The following is a 21,135-nucleotide window of genomic DNA, read 5'->3' as shown; positions in this document are numbered from 1 at the left end:
TGTATTCAAAGTGAAGCAACAGCAAAGTAAAACCATGCTTATGGTTTTTTTTTTAAATCAAAACTAATACTCTTTTAATGCTTTTACCATGTCATTTAATGCACTAAATTATTATTATTGTCCAGTGGACAGTAGTTTGTAAATCAGTAATAACAGTGAGTTTGAATATCTTTGTACAAGCTTTATTATGATGAAGTGTGCAGGAGGTTAAAAATATGGGGTAGAAAATGGGACGGCAAGGGTCGGCTGTCCGCAACTGTGCTCGACCCGGAACTTTGAATTAATTCATGTACAACTTCTTGGAACTTTGGAGGAAAATCTGGTACAGTTTAGTGCAGGCACCAGTAGTACATTCGGAACTTGTGCGGTTTTCTTTTCAAAGTAAAAGCGCACCAAACAAAGTAATCGTTTGTGTGGTCGGATAAGCAGTGAAATGGTTAAACATACACTATGTTGTTCATTGAATTGTATTTTTAAGTAAATAACGTTGGTTGGTTAAGTTGGTTAGTATGTCGTAGTTTCGCCAAGCTACAAATATTTGACTAAACGTGACGAGTTTTATTTTGAAAGTTAGAACCGAGAATTAGGGGTCTTAATCTCGCAGACTTGCAGGCTCGCAGCCTCGCAGGCTCAAACCCTCGACCGAACGACTCCAACCAACCCGGAACTTTAAATCCACTAATCATTCCTGAAAACTTGAAGTGAGGAGTTTCCTCCTGCTCTCCGAGGAGTTCAGATGTTTCTGTAAGAGAAGAAGAGATTGACTTCTGGGAGACTAGAGTTGTTTTTTTCTCCCTCTGAAGGAATAGAAAAAGCACAGAGAGACCGTGACAAATGTTTCTCGCGCAGACTGCGGCAGTTCTGTAGGACAGTAGCATCGACTCGTCTTTTCAAATCAGGTAGGACAAAGTTCGACAGGAGGAAAAAAAATAACAACCCAACAACAACATCTGCAGCTACTAAAACTCACACATAAACGTCTGACACATAACTTTCATTGTGGTTTAAATAAGAACTACTTCACTGACGTTTATTTATGTGCACGTTAACTTTTCTTTCTCCTCCTCATCACGTTTGCGTGAACACTGGCTGCAGCTTATTAGTCTGTAGTAGCCCACGGCTAGTTAGTTAGCATCATTTAGTTTCACTTATAGACGACAGAAGTTTGTTATTCTATAGTATAATGTAATTATTAGTATACTACTATTTATACTTCATAGTATTATTATCCTTATTGTGTGTGTGTGTACGTGCGTGTGTACGTGTGTGTGTGTGTGTGGAGGTGGGGGGGGTGTCCCCTGTCAGGTTAGGAATTTCAGGCAGCTGAGAGACCCCTACTTCACACACACTTCTTTTTATAACTTAGTGAGGACACTTCATAGACATAATGCATTCCCTAGCCCCTTACCCTAACCTTAACCAAAACCAAACTAAGATCCAAATGTCCTCACAAAGACATGTTTGAATGTTTTCAAAGATATAAATACAAGTATAGGCACATACATGAGTTTGTGCAGCCATTATTCTTAACAGCCTAAACAGGCTTGGCCCTAAACTTATCCAGTTAACTCAGAAATGAGGCTCTGTCTCATTTGGACCAGGTTTTTGGACTACTGGCCCGGTCAGCGTTTATGCCAGGAAAACAAAACAAACACAAGTGCAGCTATTCTTGTTAGGAAGTTTGAAAAGCCCAACCAAAGCCTTATCGCTAACCTTATCCATGGCCAGTAAATGTTTAACGCTGACTTTAACCTAACCAGAAGTGTACACCTTGATACTAACTTTCTAACTAACGTTCTTTGGTCTCCACAAGGAGTACTAGTCCTGAATTGGAACACACTCACACAGAGGGGAGGAGAGTTCTACCCACTAACAAAAGGTCTGGTCGTGCTTGTGGTTTTAAGCTTAATGAAACTGTTCAGAGGACAGACACTGACAGCTGCTGAACACTGTGGAGGTGGATGTGACATTTGACATCTAACTGTAGTTAAAGGATCTAAAGAAACTCCACTCTTACTTTTCCAAACACTTATAATTATTTAGAGTGTAAATGAGGTTAATGTAGTGTAATGTATCTGTCTCTGTGTCCTGTGTTGTAATCATCAAGTAACAATCAGTCTTATGCAGTCCTAAACAATATAGTACCTACATTAATTTACAGTAATTTCCCTGTTCTTCTTTCAACTATTTGGTAAATATTTTTCAAGTATAGGGCTGCAACTAACAATTATATTCAAAGTTGATTAATCTGTTGATTATATTCTTGATTTTTCTTCATAAAATGCTAGAAAATGTTGATCAGTGTTTACCATTCCTCATCATGATAATGTCTTATTTTGTCCACAAACCAAAATTATTCAGTTTTAATGATTTCTATGTCATATAAAGCAAAGAAACCAGCAAATATTGTTTATATTTAAGAAGTCATTTAAGAAGCTGAAAAGTCATAAAGCTTGTTTTAATTATTGATAAAACAACTATCTTTAATGATAGTTAACAACAGATATTCAGAGATCAGCACAGCTGTCTGATAATGTTGGTAGTAATTTAGTTTTGTTACATTTATTAAATGTAAATAGATGCTTAACATCTTTGCTAAGCTTTGGTAATCACTGTGTTCATATTTTATTACATTACCTGAAATATTAACACAGAGAGATCTGTGTTTTATTTAAAGGCTCAGAGGCACATGCAGACTGTGTAGAGTGTTCAGGTACAGGCAGTGACTGTGGTTAACCTCTGTGGAAACACAGATGAAAAAAAAAAATCCTCTCTGCTGACTTGTGAAAACAAAACGACCAACCACTTAATTGTTTCTTTTGATCCTCAATATGAAACTGAATCTAAAAAGTCCAATTCAACAGTGGTTAAATATCAAGTGCTTAGAGACATTAATGAAATCATTGTCATTAATGTGTTCTTCAGCAGGCTGCATTAATGACAATTAGTGTAATTAAATATGTGCAATTAATTTGATGAATCAGAAAACAGGTTACCACACCTTCTAGGATTGTTTTGTTTTCCTTGTTATGTTATGAGGAGATAATGTCAGTGAAGACTGAGTTCCATCCAGTGTTTCAGGAGGACTGGAGCATGTACAGACAGGTTACGCTTAACGTGGACTAATAGTGCTTTGTTGTCATCGAGTGCAAACCCTGAAAGCTGAAAGTCTTCTGGACTGGAATGCTTTAATTCTCTGTGGACTGCTCTATCTGACTTCTTTATCTGAGAATTTTCATTTAGGCTGGTTGCAGAAGGTTTCAACATGGGCTTTCCCTTCTTTAAACTGTAAATATATTCTGTAAAAAAAGGCATATACTCTTTATCAAGATATTAGGCATTGAAATTATCTGTTTTTGCCATTGTATGAGCAATTTAGTTTTACTTACCATTTTCCTTTTTTGAAGACCGATTCATACAGTTTCCTATTATTAGCACACATTAGAGAAGTTGGCTGGGTGAAATGAATAATAAAAGGGAATTACTACTTCTCTCCACTGTCACCAACAAGTGCTTGGTCATTGTGGCAGCTGTTGAGTTTGTCTTTAGTTCCTTGAGATGTTGTGATTTGTTGCTGCTGCATTTGACATGATGTTTGCTTCTTTGTATTGCTTAGGAGTCATCTGTTTCAATCTGAACCTCTCGTTTCTCAAATAAGTGTCTTCTTCAACTACAACAACAACGTAGATCCAGAGAGAGTTAGTTGGAGGTGCGTTAAACTATCGACACAGTGGAAGACAATAGATTAAAATCAGAAGAAAATTTGCGCCTTGATTCCACATAACCATTTTCGACAGAAACAGGCACAGATTTCTGTTGTCCATTTTGTTTATTTTGTTTCGACAACTTGTTTTTCCAGGACGTGGCCTGTGACTATAGAAATACATGTGGAAGACAAGACTATTAGTCTACTATGATTTTGATCGGATATGCTTACAAATCCAATTTGGGCTGCAGTTTAAACAAGGCCTTAGTGTTTGACAAACACTGAAAAATATTTTTGAAATGGGTAACACATAAATTATGTTAATTCTAACTAAATTCAGCAAGTTAGTTGGCATGGACTCATTAATGTGTTACCAAGTGAAATATCTTAAGTTTCCTTTTTTTCCAGTGTAACAGCTGGTTTTAAATCTGGCTGAGACATCCTACCCCCTCATGTGGGCCCACTTGTTGAAGCTCTGCCCGCAGTTTTGGATGTACTTTCTCTAACATTTCCCATGACTAACTTCTGGCTTAGTAGGCAGGTTGGTTAGTGGCAGACAGGTTCCACAGCCAATCATTTTACATGTGGTTCAAATTAAATTTTTAGCATATTTCAAAGGATACAAACACTGGCTTTTTGCCTACTTTATTTAGTGATATATATCAGGATGTGAAGCAGCTTTCCACAAATGAGATTATAAATAACTGGCCCTAACTTTAATTTTAGTATATGTCACCATGTCCATTAGCAAACCAACAATTTAATGTTCAGATGACGGACACATACATGGACTCCGTTTCCATTCTTTATTATACAGCTCAGACAGACAACCAGATTTAAAAGCCACAGACAGTCTTTGTTGTTGTTGTTGCATAGACATGACATGCAATTACCCAGTTTGGCTCTGAATTTGCTGACACATAAGCCGCCCATGAACAAATCTACATCCCCTAAACCTCTTAGAGATTAAGGCTGTGCAAACTGCTGCTTGTGATTTGTGGGAAGGAAGTTGACCTTCGACACCACCACCAGATTTTTTCTTTAGCACCTCTGGGTTTTCCTTCAATACCCAGTGCTTGTCAGTTATCAAGAAAAGCTGTGGTGATTGGATTTGCATCTTTTTGTTGATGAAAACCATCTTCCTTGCTGTGTCCTTTTTTCATTCTGGCTTTGAATGGCATCCTACATCAGGAAAGACGCTGCCTCAGGGCGAGTGAGGTGTGAAGACAGTAAGGGCGTGTGGTTGTTTTGACAGGAGCATTGCTTTGAAACCTGCCATAAACTGTGGTGAAGTGGATTGGAACTGTGTTAACTATCTCTTGCAGAGGGTGCTGGTTATTAATCACACAGACACAAGCTAGGCCTCCTCTCTTTCCCTGTGAGTTACAGAAGAATCTAGATCCAACTGTATTGTTTCCATGTGCCGAGAGTCAGGGAGAAAAAGAGACGGACAAGGAGACGAGGAGACGGGGGAAGGGTCAGAAGCACAACAACAGCGTCCTCTGTATCGTCAGGGAATGCTGTGAAGGCTGCAGAAGAATTGTTGTCTCTGGGATTAAAGCGATGAGTGTGAAGTGAACAATCCATAGTGCGTGTGTGGACAGTATTTTTTGCCTTCTCAGCTTCACTCTGCGCACCAAAAATGCACACAAACATGACGTCCTGACTGCTGTAAATCATTTTTGGGATTACCAGAATCAGCAGTTTACAGTAAAGGAGAACTACTTTTGTGAAGTCACTTGATTATTCAGTTTGTCACAGTTTCTTTTTTTAGCAGAAAGACTGCTCACTTCTTTCCAGATCCACATTTTATACATTAAAATGTGAAGTGATCTGTTAATTGAGCTTCAATGTTTAACACAACCATTAAATTCTACTTTAAATTAACACCATCATGCTTTTTTTGTACTTTGTTTTCCTAAAACATTCTCAGTTTTCTTCCTTTCGGAATTCTTCTCTGCACCAAATTCTCTTTTAAAACCGTCATCAAAGATTGTCCTGTTTGAATGTGTAAAGCTTCTGACATTTAATACAGAAATATTCTGTGTATATTAAGCACTTATTTTTCAACTCATTCGTATTTCATAATCTACAGAGTGGTGGATTTAAGAGGTGCCAAAATGCCTCAGCAGAAGGACATTGTGAAGATAGCCATCCAGATGCCTGGGGCTTATCCACAGCTCATACAACTTGATCAGGTAATACATGCAGACACATGCATTGTTTACATTTATATGTGTATTTGTGAACATCTACTATATATATATATGTATATACGTCTACATATATATGTATATATATATATATAGAGAGAGAGAGAGAGATAGAGAGAGAGAGATATCGCACTTTGCTTTATGCTGTGACAGTGATGTCAATGGGCAATGTCTTGCCCTCAGCTAAGCCTTTTTAGGCAGCACTTCCTCTTAGTGCGTGTCACACCCAAAGACCACAGAGATGACCTTTGCGCTAACCTTAAAGAGACAGGTCATTTATTTTTTTGCTTTGTTTGTCATGAGATTCAACAGCAATGTTTGCTCAGGCGATCTGTGCTTGGAGACAAATGTTTGTAGCAGCGCAGTGAGGCCGTATTTACTATTCAGGGTAGAATATATTGTGTTTCATGAGCGGTCTGCATTCCTGCTCACCGTCATGTTGTTTCCATAACATTATTTGCATCTTAATATTGGTAGCATAAGCACACATTTATTCTAGGAAGATAACTTAACTTGTGTTAGCATGAGTGCATATTATACAGGCATATCGTGAAGTGTGCTGGCAGAGAAGAACCCAGAAGCACGACAGAGGCAGAAATCAGTTCAAAGGAGTGTTCAGTTTACTTAAAACTGTCAGGGGTAAAGAACACCAGAGAGCCAGTCCTACAAGGCAAACAAATTCAATGAACAGCAGGCAAGAATCCAGGGATCAGCACAGGACTACTGAACTAAGAATGTAGGCAAGCTTGGCAAGAACACAAGACAGTCTGGCAGAGGTATGGTGAATGTGAGCTAGTTATATACAGAGGAGCTAATGAGCTGCAGGTGAGGGGAAGGGGCGTGGAACAACAGGTGAGGGGAATGAGCTGATTGCACAGGAAGGCAGGATCTGAAATGACAGGAGACTTAGTGATTAGGCATACAAATAATCAGAAAAAACTCAGTAAAACGAATTACTACAAATATTAAATAAACATCTCCACCTGCCAGCACCCATTGTCAGGTGCTATTTTATCTCAATATCTCACCAGAGTCATTCAAAATCAACTGTTTGTGAAAATAAACACACTGCACAGCACAGCACAGAATCTAATATCCACTTTTACTTATTCAACCACAATCTACCTTCCCAGCTGGCTGTACTAAAAAAGGGATAGCTGTGAGTTAGGTTTAATAGTCTGCATCCAAGTGCAGCCTCCAGCTGGTTTATGAAGGAAAACCTTGACATGGTTGTTACTAGAGTGAACAGGAGCTCACTGGTATAAACTGGTAGTTATTATATATTGAGCTTGCCAAACTCAGAGAAGCTGGGTGTTCATGAATGACTGACAAGTCCACATGATAAATGTAAATTTGAAGATAAATCAAGGTTTAAAATACATTTGAATGTTTGCATAAAACCCAAATAAATGATCCTGAAACGAGTGCAGTAATAACAATAAAAAAGTGACATATTATCATCTTGAATACTTTAGGATTCCACGCCCACTGGTTTTATGGTTTTATCCAAATGTGATAGTGGGGAAGCTTTCAATGTGTTTTCTAGAAATTTTGGGGAAGTTGTACTTCTGACACCACCCATGAGTCAGAGTTTAAACCGTATGCCAGACAACAGGGATGTGTTTTCACACTCACAAACACATACTGTACATCACTTGAGAGGGTTTGAACAGAGAGCGAGAATGGACTTAACAGGTATTTACTACACTGTCTGGTTATTTCAGCTGTTGCACAATGCAGTGCAGTCAAAACAGAAACGGACGGAGATCACAGTTGCACTTGTTTTCATGCCATAATACGTTAACCAATAGCCTCACTTCTTCAGAAGTACTAATTAGAATGCGAAAGCACGTTCCCGTCACAAAATGTTTTTATTTTAGCTCACAACTACTCCTGTCAGCCCCAGAAGAATCTCTTAAAAAATGTCTTTTGGCCTGGCTGTCTTCATTTAACACATCTGATCGGTCAACCCTCTTGGCTGCCACTAATAACAGGCCGTCCACTGGGTCTACCACAGAAGCCGAGGACATTTTCATTGGTTGACCGCGGGGCTGACCACTAATAGCAGGATAGCTGAGAGTCAGACATGGAAGTAGTCTGGGAATTATTTATGTACAAAGGGGGATCTGGAAACTGAGAGGGACATTGTTCAGAAAGTGTTGAGGAGCACTTGGATTTCCTCAGCAAACACGGTTTACAGCCAGTGAGAATAGCTGTGGTACCGTAACAACGTGTTCTTACCGAGGCCATGTGTTCAGCTCCTTGACGGAGGGAATTATTTGATAGTAAAATCCTGTTGTTATGACTCATGTGTGCAGCAGGTGTGTGTGTGTGTGTTTGTATATGCACCTATAAAACATGTGTTATTTCTCTACACAGAAAAAACCCCTTTCTGCTGTAATAAAGGAAGTGTGTGATGGGTAAGTAAATAAGGGCTTTACTGTCCCTAATTTAGTATTTCCATGTGTTATGGTGACAGTTGATATTTCTGTGTCTGTGGTTATAGCTGGAATCTCCCAGGTCCTGACAACTATGCTCTGCAGTATGCTGATGGAGTACAGACCTACATCACTGAATCAGTGAGTTATACTTATATAAACATCAGTACATATAATAATCTACACCAGGTAGGGCTGCGCAATATGGCCACAAATGTCAAGGCTGATTAGCTCAGAGATCTGTTGAACATTCAAGATAAAGTTAATTGTGGTTTTAGACTTCTTTATGAACATAAAATTACAAGCACTTGTCAAATCAACAAATCAAGGCTATTTCATGGTCCTACCCCCAGATGCACAGTGACTCAGTATCTGAAATGCTTTGTTGATATTGAGACACATTTTCATTGCTTTCCTTGTTTTAGGTTTCTTTGCACCATAGGCAGTTGTTGCCAATGGTATAACCTGGAATAACCTTTCCACAGAAGAGACGCACAGTGCACACACAGCTGCCTAATAGAATAGACAATTCTATCACAAGATAGATTTCCCTGATTCTGTAAATCAGGGTTTCTCTCAATCCTGATTTGCATATTTTAGAAATGTCTCCGCTCCAACACACCTGATTCAAACGCTCAGCTCATCAGCAAGCTCTACAGAGGCCTGATAACGTCCCATTTATTAGAATCAGGTGTGTTGGAACAGGGAAACATCTAAAAGATGCAGGACAGTGGGTGCACATGACAAGCAGTCTAATTCCCACTGGTCAACACCACAGGTGTAAATAAACGTCTGGCAATGAGAATGTTATTAATTGGTTCATCCATGTTTAAAAATCCAGGGTATACTCACTTGTTGTATTGCGAAAGAGGCTTAATTCTCTGTTGAGATGACTTCCTTAACATTATGCTTACAGGTTATTATGAGCAATAACACAGAAATTACAGGAAATATTGAGCAACAACACCAAAAATAAGTGAATAAACCAGCGAAACTGGCCTAAATAGAGGAGGAAGAGAAAGTAGTTATAGCAGCCGTCTTCTTGGTGTCAAGTCACCAAGCCCTCCCCCCTTTTCTGAGCTAAAGCCAGGACTGTAGAAGTCATTACAGTGCCACTAGAGAAAGGTGTGTTATTTACTTAAGAAACGTTGAGTGAGATTGTTTTATCAGTGCTGCTGTTGGAGTGTGAAACACACTCTTTTAGTTATGCAAGAGTTTGTGCGCAGATGCCAACTTGCAGACTTGGAAGTTGGTGAGTTTGTTCTTAAACACAGATGTTTCCACTTCTGGATGGGTGTGTGGAACACATAGCTTGATTGCATGCAGTGCAGCGATGTGATCATTTCCCGCTTAAGCCCAAATGTTCATGTATAAGACCGTGTACAAGACCCTGGAATAAAGAATGTCTCTGTATTTGTTTTACAATAAATGCAACAAGCAGTTAACTTCCCTGGTTGTATAAGCCTGCATCGCCAGCCTGACACACGGCCATGAAGTTGGAAGATTAATTTACATATTTTTATTTGGCTTTGACTCAGAAACATACTGGGTATTGTGTTTCTAAGTGTAAGAAGAGTGTGTTTGATGTGTTTTCTCTTCGTTTTTAAAAATAGTTTTTCCTCTGCATACGTGTGTGTTTGTTTGTGTGGTGTAGAATCGTCTGGACATTAAGAACGGCTGCATTCTGCGTCTGACCAAGGCACCGGTGAGTCTGCAGTCAATACTCTATCCTTTCACCTCCCTCCTTTCACATTCTTCCGACTGTCTTCTGACTCTCTATGTTACTTTTTCAGTGACACTGCAGGGGGAAATATCTTTTTTAATAGCGTGACATTGGGCATGGGGCAACTTCAGACAATAGCATGAGTCAGCATTAATCTGTCTTCGCAAATAAAAGGAGGAAATTTAACTATTTATGCTTGTGTTGTTGATGCCTGTGAACGCAGAGTCGCTGTGCCGAAGACTTGTTCAAGGGCATCCAGAGCTCAGACTCGGGCGTGCGCTGCGACTCGTTGAAGGAGCTGGCGAACGTTTCCACGGACGTGACCTTTGCCCAGGAGTTCATCAGCCGAGACGGACACCTCTTACTGGTCAAGATAGTAGAGGATTCTAATGAGTCAGTACAGAGTGTGTGTGTATGTTACCATGTCTGCGCTTGTATATTTCCCTTGCATGAGGTGGAATGTTGCTCCTCGCATATATGTCGTTGGTGCTGAAGGGTGAAATAGTTCCTGTACATGTAGCAGCACATCCCACAGAGTGAAACATGTCATAAAAAAAGCGGCTGAATATATTTTTTTTCCCCCTGACTCAGCAAAGTTATTCTTATTTATTTAACAGCTCTTAAGATCATAAATAATACTGTAGGAGTGATCTTGATAAATTGGTTTACAATAGTTACCTTTGCCAAGGAGGTTTTATTTGGCCACAAGCATAAAAAAGTGGAGGATGGATCAGGTTTTGACTTAAGATGAAATGATTAGATTTTAAAATGAAAAACAAAAAAAACCCAAATATAATTCTTGCAATATAGGGTAGTGTGTTAACACCGTCATTGGCGGAGGTTTTTACTCTCCAAGTGCTTTCCTTTGTTAAATACTTAGACATAACCTTGATTAAGTATGTGTTTGTGAATGGATTACGATTGTTTATGTATAAATCTACATCATCTACCGTTCTTTGTGTGTCTGCGACCCTCAGGAGTAATGTGATCATGACCCACACTCTGACAGCCTTCATGGAACTGATGGATCATGGGATAGTTTCTTGGGAAAACCTCTCAACCGTCTTCATCAAAAAGGTTCTGTATCTGCTGCTTCCTGTCTGATGTTTTGTCACATTTCTTTTTCTCTCCCAAACGTAGCTGTGTTGACTGTTAAAATGTTCACCTTCTTACTCCTCCCCCCCCTCTTTGTTTCAGATTGCCGGCTTTGTCAACGCCAAGCTAACCGATGCGTCGATGCAGCAGGTGTCCTTGGACATCCTGGAGAGCATGGTGCTGAGCAGTCACGGCCTCTTCCTACAGGTCAAACAGGAAGTCACCATGGAGAGACTTGTAGCTCACCTCCAAGTGTAAGTAACTTAAAAAAAACAACAGTTGGTTAATTGGAGTCCCAACAGAGAAAAAGGGAGGAGGCTGATGAGTGGCTGCATTGTCTCTGTAAAAGGAAGTTTTGAAAATATGCAAAACATCACTAATGATTGTACTATTGACTCGAAACAGGCAACTACTTCTCTGTCATTTTTCAAAAATGTCACCTACTCAAAATTTTGTGGGAACACCTCTATGGCTCACATTCGCTGTGGCATTGTTTCAATAAGCTTATTTCAGTTCAATTCAGACTTTATTACTGAATCATAGTCAAGAAAATAACAATACATAGAAAATATGACACAATGCATCTAAAATTCCAAAAGTACAACAAGATTCATAGTAATACAGTATCTATAAAGCTATAGAGAGTATTGACTCAAGTCAGTGGCTCTGCACCATCTAAACCTCTTTAGTATGTATAAAAAATTATTTCAAAGCACAGTTGCTATTCTAATTTGCTAAGCTGTAGAATGCCTTTATTGTCACTATACACATCTACAATGAGATTAAAAGCAACTCCAATAACAGTGCAAACGCCATAAAAATATACAATATAGATATAGAACCCCAACCCCTTATCCTTAACCTTACCCTTGCTGAATTTTAACCTGACCAACTGAAGCAACCTCTCATCAAAACACTGCCCTAACAGGCTTCACCAAATATCTAAGGTGGCTTTGTACTTTGAGGATTGATACCTTGAAAGCAAAAGCGATTTTTTAAAATCTGTGTGCGTTTGTCTCACTTCCTCGTCTCTGACTGCTTTCAGGACAAATCAGCAGATACAGACCAAAGCCATGGCCCTGCTGATGGCCCTACTACAGACAGCCGGAGACTCAGACAGACAGGTATCGCTGCAGTCTGGTTCTTGTTTTTTTTGACACTGTTCTTCTTCTTCTTCTTCCACTTATTACCCCTTGGATTCCCAGCCTAATCCGCATGGAACCTGCTGACGAATGTAGGAATGAGGGGCAGTGAGAGGAAAACAGCTGCCTAGAGGTTTGGGGAGGCGGTAGAAAGAGCCTCATGTTGGCTGTGGCGTAAGAGGGAGGATATTAACTGGAAGCCTGGAGGAGAGGGGCAGTGGAGAGTGTTGTGGTCTGCGTTGAAACACCTGATGACCTCTCCTCCAGGTCAAGGCTACACCCATGTAAAGTGGGTGTAATAAAATATCACTGATGCCGCAGACACATAGATCTTTGGTTACCGTCTCCCAGACAGCGTTGCCTGCAGCTGTAAACCGCCACACACTGTTCATTCTTCAGCTTAGCTGTTTTTCAGTTGTCTTAACAGTTTTACCATGAGACATTTGTGTACTGATGGGAAGCTCTGACATCTCAAGCTGTCAGTGTCTTGGGGTGATGGGTGTTTATTTGCACCAGTCAGACCCTTATTGTACGTGGGAGTCGGAGTCCTGCAGGACAGCTGGACACGATCCATCGGTCTCAGTCTGTCTGCTCATCTCAGTTTCTGCAGACAGTTGAGACTTTCTCTCCTTCTGTTTGCTTTCTGCTTCTCCGCCATTGTACAGAAACAGTTCCTTCATTCAGGCCTTCATCTCTTTTCTCCCACACACACAGAGACTCACTTCCTCAATTTATCAACAAATCCACCCTTCTTATCAGGGTGACTAAACCAGGATACTGAAAAAAGGAGGTTGAGTCAGAGACAAGTACCAGCAAGTGATGGTCACAGAGGTCAAATTCAGGCTACCCCTGATCCCACCCAGCAGTCAGTTACTGACACTATACTGCCACCCCTTGTTTGAAAAGTGTCAATGCACCCCGGCGCCACATGTTAGTGACTTTACTTTTTCTTCTTTTCCAGGACATGTTTGCCTTCCTGAACAAGAAGAATCTCCGTCAGTACATTTATAAGGTAAATTAGCTGCAGTTTTGAAGTGTTCCGTGCCTGTTTGATTAAAAAAATCTAAATCTATGTATCTTAACACTTGTGTGTTTGTTGCAGAACATCATCCATAGCTCTGGATCGGTCCAGGATGAGATGGCCCACTACCTCTATGTCCTACAGTCCGTTACTATGAATCACCTGGAGCCTCGCATGAGGACGCCACTGGACTGTTATAGCCAGGTGAGCTACAACTGCTGCTGCAGGACAGTTATCTGACATCCTGGACTTTTAACTATTTAGCTGTTTGACAATCTGGTTACTGAATCGTTAATAAACAGTTGCGCTCTGTTTGGTCAAAGATATGCTGATATTTTATCTCATCTGCTTCTTCCCATCAGGAGCAAAGAGACATCCTTCACAGTTTGCGGCAGGCAGCGTTTGAGACAGAAAGCGAGAACAGCCTGAGCCACGAGAGGCGGCGCTCGCTCTGCGCTAAAGAGTTTAAGAAACTAGGCTTCTCTGTAAGTGTTTTCTGTTACAACTTAGTCTCTAACGCTTGTCTTTATATTTCATGTGGTAACATTTGTACTATTGCTGTCTTCAGAACAACAGTAACCCAGGTCAGGACTTGTTGCGGACACCTCCTGGTCTTTTAGCGATGGACACCATGTTTTATTTTGCTTCACGGTATCCTGATGCTTACAGCAGGGTGAGTAATTATAATTATTTTTGTCTGTTGTTAGCGTCATGATCTAGGCTTTGGTTTATGATCAGCTTTGTTTCTAATTGTTTCCCACTCCCAGTTTGTTCTTGAGAACAGCAGTAGGGAGGATAAACACGAGTGTCCATTTGCCAGGAGCAGCATACAGCTCACACTCATCCTATGTGAAATTCTTCGTATTGGAGAGCCACGTAAGTCGACTGCTATGCAATGTTCTGCATCCTCTGGTCCAGATCATCTCTAAGACTGAGAATCTTCTTTTTTTGTCCAGCCTCAGAGACGGGATCTGACTACCATCCCATCTTCTTCAGCCAGGATCGACTCATGGAGGAGCTTTTCTGTGTTTGTATTCAGCTGCTCAACAAAACATGGAAGGAGATGAGAGCCACTCAGGAGGACTTTGACAAGGTACAGAAGTTGACGATAGCCTCAGATAAATCTGTCTTTCCTTTCACTTTAAGACTTATTCAAGGTTCAAGCAGTGATTGTGTGATTTTGACAGAGAGGACTAAAATACAAGTAACGGCAGCACTGATTTAGATTGACAGAAAATAGCAGGAGAACCAGTATAAAATAGGCCAACTTTTGTACTTTTGTTACTTTGTGTAGGTTTATTCTTATGCTAATGATTCACTGCCTGCATTTAGGAAAGCAGACTGATCCTAAAACCACAAATAAATACTTGTACTATAGTAAAAGGTTGTTCCGAGCCTTGAGCAGTAGGGTCTTGTCTGGGAGAAATACTGCGAAACTAGTCCTCCTGACAGAAAGAGTGGTTTAGTCTTTGTCTTGCGTCGCATTTCAACATCACACACAGCTGTCCGTCTTCAACACAGTGTTCTTCCGATAAGTCATAAAACTCAGTGACCCTCTGACCTCTGTCAGGAGAAGCCCTGTGTCCTGAGCACCAGGACAGTAGGCCAACCTTTTGTTTTTGCCCCAGGCCTTCTACCCAGGGTGCTGTGGGGCAAGGACAAAGGGGCATTAGGTGGACAAAAGAGAAGCGTGGTGGGCGGCAAAAACAGAGGGAGACGGAAATGAGGAAAACAAAGCGCCCAGGGCATCAGCAGTAATTACACAACAACAGAGTGGGAACGTAAAACCTCTGGAAACACAATGAGAGGGAGAGAACGAGAGGGTTGGCCTACAGAGAGCGGAGGGGAAGAGAATCCATATAAAAAGAGAGGTGGTGTTTTCATACGAGATATCACAAGTTTAGGTTACGTTACTCACACAGTTCACTTGTGCTAGTGAGTGAGGCAGCACTACAAAGCTCAGGGTTTGGCAATATATCAGTATCAGTATTGTGACATGAGACAAAATATCATCTTTGATGTTGGATGTTATCATTCATATCATCTGTGGTGTATTTTCCTGGTTTAAAAGGCTGTTGCAGCACTGATATTGAGCCATTTATCTCATTGTTTCTTACACGCATAAATATTCTTCATGAAACATTAAAAAGCCAATTGAATACACCATAGCTCATTTGAAATTTAAAAGGTAACAACTGTATTAGCTCAGAGAAAGAAACAGCCCATGTCCAGCTTTATATCAAGATATATCAATAAATAGCCTAATAATAGAGACATTATTTGCAAGCCGTATCACACACAGCCTTAATGTAGCTCTACATACACACACCCCCATCACTGTCAACACACACACACACACACACGCACACACACAGCTTACAAGCACATGCAGCAGGATTTTAGGCAACAGAGACAGCTGCCAGTCATTGCTCCCATTGGCCCGTGGAGCTGAACAACAGAGAGGCTGGACCACAGGGGTGGGTGGCGGCATGTGTGTGTGTTTGTGTGTGTGAGAATATCAGGGTGTCTGTTTACAAAACAGCCACAGGCGCGCACCTCTCCTGCCATGTACAGTAGGTGAACTCTGTCAGTCAGACTCGCGCTCACCGCTCGTGATGCCCGTCACATTTGACTGTTGACGCTTCTGGACAGGATTTAAATTTGCTGAAATACTCGGGACAGAGGGCTGAAAAGATGGAGGTAAGACTGGGATTGATTTCTTGGTTGTAACGTGGAATAAGTTTGTTCTGTTGTTTCAGTTGAATGGGTTTTTGATATGTAGTGCTAAAAGGTTTTCGCAGGCTGTGTTGATAAAAAGGTGACACTTCAACAGAGAGATCTTATGGGGGATTTCAAATGACATGCCATACCAGTGTGAGGAAGCTGGTATGAAACACCAAGGTTATTTTGGCTCAGGGAGCCGGAGGACACAGTGGCAGTGTGAAACTCAATCGTCGCTTGTTATGTGTCGCTGCGTGTTCACACAATATAGAGTGACAGTCTGGATTTCAACACCTGTACTTGCAGTGCTGCCACACTGACACAATGTCATTCTGGTCGTGTTAACAAACGTTGGTCCTCAGCTGAGTCTGAATCTGTGTCATTTGTTATCATTTAAACATTCATTTTGATGTTGTCTGTTGTTGTTTTGTAAGTTCCTTCCTTTAAAAAGAAGTTCTGACAGATTATCTACTGTCACTTAAGTCAGTGATCGCAATCGCAATCAATGAGGTTGTGAACAAACAGTAATGATGTAGGTCAGCAGCTGTGTGTGTGTGAACAAATAGTGCTGGAGTTTGCTTGATCCTGTAGCGCTATAGATTTTTTTGTATAGATTTTTCTACTATCTACGGCAGAGGCAGATATACAGAAGGGAGCTATTGCAAGCAAGTGCACAGTTTGACCAACTGCCCTGAGCTCTTGTTGTGGTGCGGCCAGGGTCACCCTGTGTCCCTCTGTGTGAGCTTCAAATGAGCAAGTCATGCAGAAAACACACACACACACACACACACACAAAACTGACAGCGACTGACTCTAGCAAAAATGCTGAGTCACTGAAATTGCATCTATTTCTTTCTGTAGGGGCTTCTTTCTTGTTTTCTGAAGTTAGCTATGAAGCCCAGGATGGTTAATGTAATGTTGTTGATTAATAGCATGATCATCAAAGAGTGAGGCAGATTAAGGTGTTGGCTGATTATGAAATGAATACTGATAATAGGAGAAGACGGGAAAATAAATGAACGGAATCTGAGCCAGTGGGTGTGGCTTCGAGTGAAAAATTATTTAAAAAAGGTGGAGAGGAAGTGAAGTAATGTGCTTTTGTATTATACGTAACATTTATACATAGCACATCATTTCATGTAATACACCAAACACAAAGAGGTTGCTTCCCTCTGCTCCTGCGCCTGGATTGCGTGCTCACGACCGCTGTGTGACAACGATGGGTTAAATGCTGCAGCAAAATTCTCTACCACAGATTAGCCTGTATGTGCAAATATAAGAAATTCTAATTCTGTAACCACATCTCTCAGTCACTAAATGATAATAAAGCTTGAACTTGTAAACTGTAAATGGAGATTTAAGTTTGAGTATATGATGAGAAGAAAACACAATTCACCGCCTCTCAGGGTCACAAATTGGTGGAACATGAGGCAAAAATGAGCTTGAAAATATCTAATATTCCCTTTGAAACTCACATGACGTTGGCTTTTAACGCCGCCATAAAAGTATGGAGTTAACTTTTACAAAGCCATTGTTGAAACTGGCTAGTGAGCACACACACATCTGTCAGATATGTTAATATTTGAGGTTGGAAACTGGACTGGATCGGCACATCTACTGATAGTTTGGGACAAATTTTCCTTCATTATATCCTTTTGAACTATTTTACTTGTTGGTATTCCGATTTTCTTACAAAGTATAAGATTTTATTTGAAGAGCTGTGGCAAAAGAGCAAAATATTTCCCCACATTTAGGAAAAAATTGCCCTGAAAATTATCCAGAATGGCCCAGGAATATATTTCACAGGCGTAAAAAAATAAACCCCTGTTAAAAAGATAATTTCTTACCCTGCTGCGTGCAACCAGTTGTCAAGGCTTTAAAGGTTCAGTGTGTGAAATTTAGCAACAGTGAGTGGTGTAGTAACGCGTTGTAGCCGAATATCAACCACCCTTTCCCTTAGTGTGTTGGAGAACAGTTTAGTTCAGTAGCATCAAAACTCAAAAGATACTACTGTAAATAGCCCACAACAGCTCGGCGCCTGATATTAATATAAAAGGCTTATTCTGGAGGAATGAAAAAATAACAAATCAGGTGAATTTAATGCAAAGACATCTCCAGCTGCATGAGAAACAACCCAGTTGTCAACAGAACTAATCAAAAGCTCCATCACATATGTTCTCATCGCTCTTTCCTCCCAGCAAACACAGGTGGGCAGTAAATCACTTTACATGCAAACAGTGTGTAAAAACCATGTCTGTCCTGCTGTCCTCCCTCTGCAGGTGATGCAGGTGGTGAGGGAGCAGATTACCAGGACGCTGTCCAGTAAGCCCACCTCCCTGGAGCTCTTCAAGAACAAAGTCCACGCCCTCAACTACAGCGAGATCCTCAAACTGCGGCAGACCGAGCGGCTGCACCAGGAGGAGATTCTCGCTCCACCCGTACTGTGAGTTACAGGATGCTTTCAGCACCAGATACCACTTCATCCAATCATTGTCATCATTATATCAGTAAAGGAACGCGGTTCCTAGAACGCTCCCTGTTCTGCTGCGTTGAGGTTCTTTCCATCCCTGTGGAATCAGCTAGACGTCTATTATGTGACTAGTTTGTCACTTAACACCGAGTGTAACAGTGAACTGTTGTCATCCACGCAGGTTGTTGGCTTCATTTTGGCCTGTTCTGCTCCTCACATTCAATATCTGTTCATAATCATGGAAATTTGTGTTTTATTCAACATCTCAAGACCGACTTGCTGTGGTTTGGTTTCATGCTTGCAATTATGTCCACAACGTTGACTCATTTTGTTGTGTGTGTGTGTGTGTGTGTGTGTGTGTGTGGTTTTTCTCTTCTCTTCTTTTTCTTTTCCAGTGAGCTCAAAGAGCGCCTGAAGCCAGAGCTGCTCGAGTTGATCCGTCAGCAGAGACTCAACAGACTGTGTCAGGGAACAATGTTCAGGAAGATCAGCAGCCGACGTAGACAAGGTGAGGAGTAGAGCAGACACACACACACACGCACTCTGGTTTCCATGACTTCAAAGGACTGCATTGACTTACATTCATTTCCTGGAGACATGGTCTAACCTTAACCTAACCCTGACCTCAGCCTAACTTTAAAACACGTCTTCACCTTAAAATTTATGTTATGGGGACTTGATTTTTGTGTGACTGTGTAAACAGATTTAGGTCCCCACAAGATAAGGAATAACAGGTGTACACACACACACACACACCTGCGACTCTTTTGTGGCCAACCTTTGTGCTTTGTCATTTGTCCCTCAGATAAACTTTGGTACTGCCGCTTGTCGCCCAATCACAAAATGCTTCACTACGGCGACGCAGAGGAAGATACAGACAATCCACCTATAGAAACACTTCAGGAGAAGAGTGAGTTGTATTTATTCTAACATTGGAAATATTAATAGTCTGAGCCATGATGTGTTCATGCACTATTCTTCCTCTTTCCTTCAGTTCCGGTTGCAGATATTAAAGGGCTGCTGACAGGAAAAGACTGTCCTCATATGAAAGAGAACAAAGGCAAACAGACCAAGGTCAGTAGTTATTTTTAATTAAAAAAAAAAAAGAAGAAAAGGGACTGAGGCGAGCCGGGGTGACAGGAAGAGAAGTGTAAGTCTGTGCTTGAGTGTGGTGGGAATGGGCGGGGTGGAACGTGCCTGTTCAACTTTCTGAGGGTAACAGGACTGATAGAATATGACAGACTGGATAGTGAAGGAGGAGTTTTCTTATTCCAGAAGCTGCCGTTAAACCCCATAGACGAAGAAAAAAAAACACAACTTAATAATGCAGTGGTTCTTACATGAGCTCAGTCAGACATTAACAGGAGATTAAACGAGAGCTGACAGAAGAATCTCCAGAGCATAGTGATTCTATGTGGGTTCTTTTTTTGATCTCCGAAAACCTCAGTGCACGTCGTCAACGCAGCTTGTGTTTTCTCCTCCCTCCCTGCAGGAGGTGCTGGACCTGGCGTTCAGCATCACGTACGATGTAGAGGAGTACAGTCTGAACTTCATCGCTCCCTCCAGAACCGACGTGAGTCTAAAACTCACTTATACACCCACATTTCCAGTTGTTCAATCAGAACCTTTTTCTCCTTTACTGCATTTAATGATTGTCCGTTTCCCGACAGTTCTGCCTGTGGACAGATGGACTGAGTGTTCTCCTGGGCCGGGAGATGAGTAGTGACTCCATGCGCAGCGAGCTGGAGATCCTCCTCTCCATGGAGATTAAGCTCCGCCTCCTGGACCTGGAGAACGTCCCCATCCCCGACAGCGCACCCGTCGTCCCCAAACCTCCGAGCAACTTCAACTTCTGCTACGACTTCAGTCAGACTGAGCAGTAGAGCGTGTGTATGAATGTGTAAATATACTTATATACTGTATGTGTGTGCATGTGCGCGCGTGTGTGTGTGTGGTGCATCCACGCACTCATGAACGCAGTCTATTATCCTGAGATTACACACACACCCTCCTTCCACCTGGTTCTTTACGGCCAAGTAAAGCAATGCAATCACGCAAAGAGCCTCTTTTAACTCCACGGACACTGTAAAATGAAGTAATCACCAATCAAGTAACGGTACTTTAATTTCCCTAAACACATGTAAAACTATGCATGGTACATGGACTCTTTGCACTTTACCCCACTGTGGGTGCAGATGCTTTGATCTGGTTGTGCTCATCCTTTACTGCCCTGTTTCAATGGACACTGATCAGAACACTCATTTAGATGTGGTACATGTTAAGACTCCTTTTCAACAAAGAAACACAGTATGTTTTTAGCGTTTGCTCAATTTTACCTATAGGTACTTGACTTTATAGTTTCCAGCTCAATAATGAAATCTGTGTACGGCTTATTACCTTTGCCACAATCTACAAGTTTGAAAATAATTTCAATCACGTTTTAGATAAGCAATCATCTCTGTGTGACACAGAAAAGCAATAAATACCCTTTAGGTTTGCCTGAATTTGTCTTGAAGTCACTTTAAAAAGGATTCATTTTTATATGGAGGTACTTATGTGACACTGATAAAAGTGTACAGCACTATTTATCAGTATTTCCCATCAGG

At 41.0% G+C, this 21,135-nt stretch overlaps 1 protein-coding gene across 4 annotated transcripts; it reads left to right on the top strand.

Annotated features, from left to right (window-relative positions):
* The first annotated feature begins 621 nt into the window (after positions 1-621).
* elmo3 (engulfment and cell motility 3) lies at positions 622-21,033 on the top strand. Of its 4 annotated transcripts, XM_044016199.1 has the most exons (22): positions 622-899; positions 1,814-1,879; positions 5,802-5,904; positions 8,299-8,339; positions 8,426-8,498; positions 10,012-10,062; positions 10,304-10,473; positions 11,058-11,157; positions 11,278-11,429; positions 12,221-12,299; positions 13,279-13,329; positions 13,420-13,542; positions 13,701-13,823; positions 13,907-14,011; positions 14,106-14,214; positions 14,295-14,431; positions 18,339-18,502; positions 18,925-19,037; positions 19,335-19,439; positions 19,524-19,603; positions 20,022-20,102; positions 20,200-21,033. In XM_044016199.1, the coding sequence occupies exons 3-22, from the start codon at positions 5,827-5,829 to the stop codon at positions 20,410-20,412; spliced, it is 2,148 nt and encodes a 715-aa protein (XP_043872134.1). In that variant the 5' UTR covers positions 622-899; positions 1,814-1,879; positions 5,802-5,826; the 3' UTR covers positions 20,413-21,033. The 4 variants fall into 4 exon arrangements, with proteins under 4 accessions (XP_043872134.1, XP_043872132.1, XP_043872135.1 ...); XM_044016197.1 differs by lacking the exon at positions 1,814-1,879; XM_044016200.1 differs by lacking the exons at positions 622-899; positions 1,814-1,879 and adding an exon at positions 4,961-5,294.
* Positions 21,034-21,135: the final 102 nt, after the last annotated feature.

Source organism: Solea senegalensis, unplaced genomic scaffold (assembly GCF_019176455.1).
Source record: "Solea senegalensis isolate Sse05_10M unplaced genomic scaffold, IFAPA_SoseM_1 scf7180000014299, whole genome shotgun sequence".
Lineage (NCBI taxonomy): Eukaryota > Metazoa > Chordata > Actinopteri > Pleuronectiformes > Soleidae > Solea > Solea senegalensis.
The sequence above is the reverse complement of the archived record's forward strand: the minus strand, read 5'-3'. Positions and strand labels throughout refer to the sequence as shown.

Bases quoted from the DNA above. Each gene is read 5' to 3' on its own strand.
- elmo3 (XM_044016197.1), top strand. From the start codon at position 5,827: ATGCCTCAGCAGAAGGACATTGTGAAGATAGCCATCCAGATGCCTGGG. The intron at 11,430-12,220 runs GTAAGTAACTTA...GACTGCTTTCAG, and splicing joins CTTGTAGCTCACCTCCAAGT to GACAAATCAGCAGATACAGA. The intron at 12,300-13,278 runs GTATCGCTGCAG...CTTCTTTTCCAG, and splicing joins CCGGAGACTCAGACAGACAG to GACATGTTTGCCTTCCTGAA.